Source organism: Salpingoeca rosetta (genome assembly GCF_000188695.1).
Source record: "Salpingoeca rosetta unplaced genomic scaffold supercont1.6, whole genome shotgun sequence".
Lineage (NCBI taxonomy): Eukaryota > Choanoflagellata > Craspedida > Salpingoecidae > Salpingoeca > Salpingoeca rosetta.
The window spans coordinates 216,155-218,654 of record NW_004754928.1 but is presented as its reverse complement, the minus strand read 5'-3'; the positions used below and the strand labels follow the sequence as shown (position 1 = coordinate 218,654).

The 2,500-nt window shown below is 52.9% G+C and overlaps 1 protein-coding gene across 1 annotated transcript in view; it reads right to left on the bottom strand.

Annotated features, from left to right (window-relative positions):
* PTSG_11897 (uncharacterized protein) overlaps positions 1–2,500 on the bottom strand; it is a 5,001-nt gene that overhangs the window by 1,156 nt on the left and 1,345 nt on the right. The window contains exons 4-10 of the mRNA XM_004996053.1: positions 2,285–2,388; positions 1,974–2,037; positions 1,576–1,797; positions 1,170–1,357; positions 846–926; positions 516–611; positions 137–208 (exon numbers count right to left, since the gene is read on the bottom strand). Coding sequence (XP_004996110.1) covers positions 137–208; positions 516–611; positions 846–926; positions 1,170–1,357; positions 1,576–1,797; positions 1,974–2,037; positions 2,285–2,388 — 827 coding nt within the window. The remainder of the gene's footprint in view (positions 1–136; positions 209–515; positions 612–845; positions 927–1,169; positions 1,358–1,575; positions 1,798–1,973; positions 2,038–2,284; positions 2,389–2,500) is intronic.

Below are 2,500 nucleotides of genomic sequence, written 5' to 3'. Positions count from 1 at the left end.
GGTTGTGTGGGTGTGGGTGTGCGTGTGTGTGTGTGTGTGTGTGAAAGAACAGGGGCATGATGAGTTCACGTCACGCACACACTAGAGCTTCCTTGCTACTTTCCTCTCCAACGCTGCTCCCTCCCCTCCCACGCACCTTATGGCTGCATCGCACGTCAATGTGTTCACTTCTGCAAGGATGTTGTTGGAGAAGGTGTTGTCCGTGCCGCTTTAGATGGAGAGGGACAAGGCAGTGGGAGCATTGATGATGGATGAAATCTCGCACACACACACACACACACATCGACGACGCAAACTTCATGCACGCCCACGCGCTCACAGATACAAGTGGCATTCACGGCGACACCGTACCCCCTCACACAAACACACATACATACACACATACATACACACAAACACACAAACACACATACACAGACACAAACACACATGCACACACATGCACACACACACACACGCATAGCCACATCTGCAGCAACATGTGCACGCGTTTGTGTCAAGCGGTCACAACTCACTAGTGCTGGTGAACGCCCGCGCATTTCGTGTGGAAGACAATGTTGTCTCGGAGCTGAATGTATGAGCTTCCCTCGTCCGTGTACAGACCCCAGCCGCTGGTGGGGTGGAATATGGCAGGCAAGGGTGGCGAGTGGGGAGAGGAGGAAGAGGTGATGATGGTGGCGTTCAGGAGTCTGCACACAAACACACACACGCACACGTACACATACGTACACACACACACATGCACGCATACGCACACACACGCACATACACACGCACGCACACACACGCACATACACACGCACGCATACGCACACACACACACACAAGTGCCACAGCAAACTCACCCGTAGTTGTAGGTATACACGGTGTGGCAGATGTTGTTGATGACTTGGGTGCCTGGTTGCTTTCCGAGCGTGTACACGCACCTGACAAACACATCGAAGAGACAAGGGAATGGGTTGATGCAGTGAGCATCGTTTGATGAGTAAGGTCAACAAATTAGAGGACAAGAAGCAGCCATACACGCAAACATTCGAACGGAAACCAATGAACAAATCACCAACCCAGCAACTGAGCAAACAAGCGAAGAAGTGAACGAGCGAGCAACACAAGGAGCACATTCATGTAAATTCACGCTGTCAAGCACACGAGTGCAAGCATTTGCTCACCCCATATCGGAGAGGAGAGACAGGCCAATGTCAGTCATGCCAACACCAACACGAACACCACCGGCACCAACATCCGCAACGTGGCTCTGCGTCAGCGACGAGTTGAACACCCCGTAGGAAAAGTTGAAGATGAGGTTGTGTTGGATGATCGTGTGGGCGACGAGTTGCGCCAGCACCCCGCACCCTTCCTGGTACACAGGAGGGATGAGTAGGAGAGGGTGTGTGTGTGTGTGTGTGTATGTGTGTGTGTATGTGTGTGTGTGTGTGTGTGTGTGTGTGTGTGTGTGTGTGTGTGTGTGTGTGTGTGAGTGCGTGCGTGTGTGTGTGCGTGTGTGTGTGTGCGTGCGTGTGCAAATGTGTGAAGCTGCGTGCGCTCCTTGAATGCACGAATGAAGGTATTAGAGACCGCAACAACAGCATCATGTGAGCACAACGAGTAACACCAACTGCCATCGTCACCACCTGTAATGTGGATGGTGGCGGTGGTGAGAAAATCCGCGGACTGCGCGTCGCAGGAGCTGGAGAAACACGTGCTCACGTCCACGGCCGAATAGCGAATGTCCAGATTGCGAAAGTGAATGTTCCGGACAAACTGTCCAGCTGTGGCGTTGCCTTGCACACGAATCAACTTGTGTGTATTTGTGTGTGTATGTGTCAGTGTGAGAGAGAGAGAGTGAGCGTGTGAGCGTGTGAGTAAGTGTGTGTGCGTGTGCACGCGTCAGGGTGAAGTGGATGAGTGCAAACAGTGACACAACAGGAATGGAGCCCACTTGAGATGCGCCCAGCGCATTCACGCACACACACCTCAATCTGGGTGGCGGCCACCACCTTCTCCGCGTTTGGATCCGTCTTGTTGTTCGTGCACAGGCTGCAAGCAGATACGGAGTGGAATGTTGGCATGGTGTCTTGCCATGAGGTGGTGATCGTTAAGTGTTTAACGCACATTCACATGGTTGGATGCAGGACGACGCAAGCAGACACGCACGTGCAAAAACACACATCAACGCACACACACACACATGTACACACATGTACACACACACACACACACACACACACACACACACACACACACACACACACACACACACACACATTCAACACGTAATACTCACGAGACGGTGCGTGCGTGTCTGTCGACGTAAAAGTAGCCCGGGGTCGGAAGCGCTTCGACGATGGAAGCAAGATAGTACCGCGAACCCGCAGCCGAACCAGACCACTATTGGGTGGTGATAGTGGGGGTGGTTGGGGAGGTAAGGGGAATGGCGAGAGACAGGGGAGAAGTGGGAGGCGTAGAGTGATTCGAGCAAGAACAGACAACACACACACAC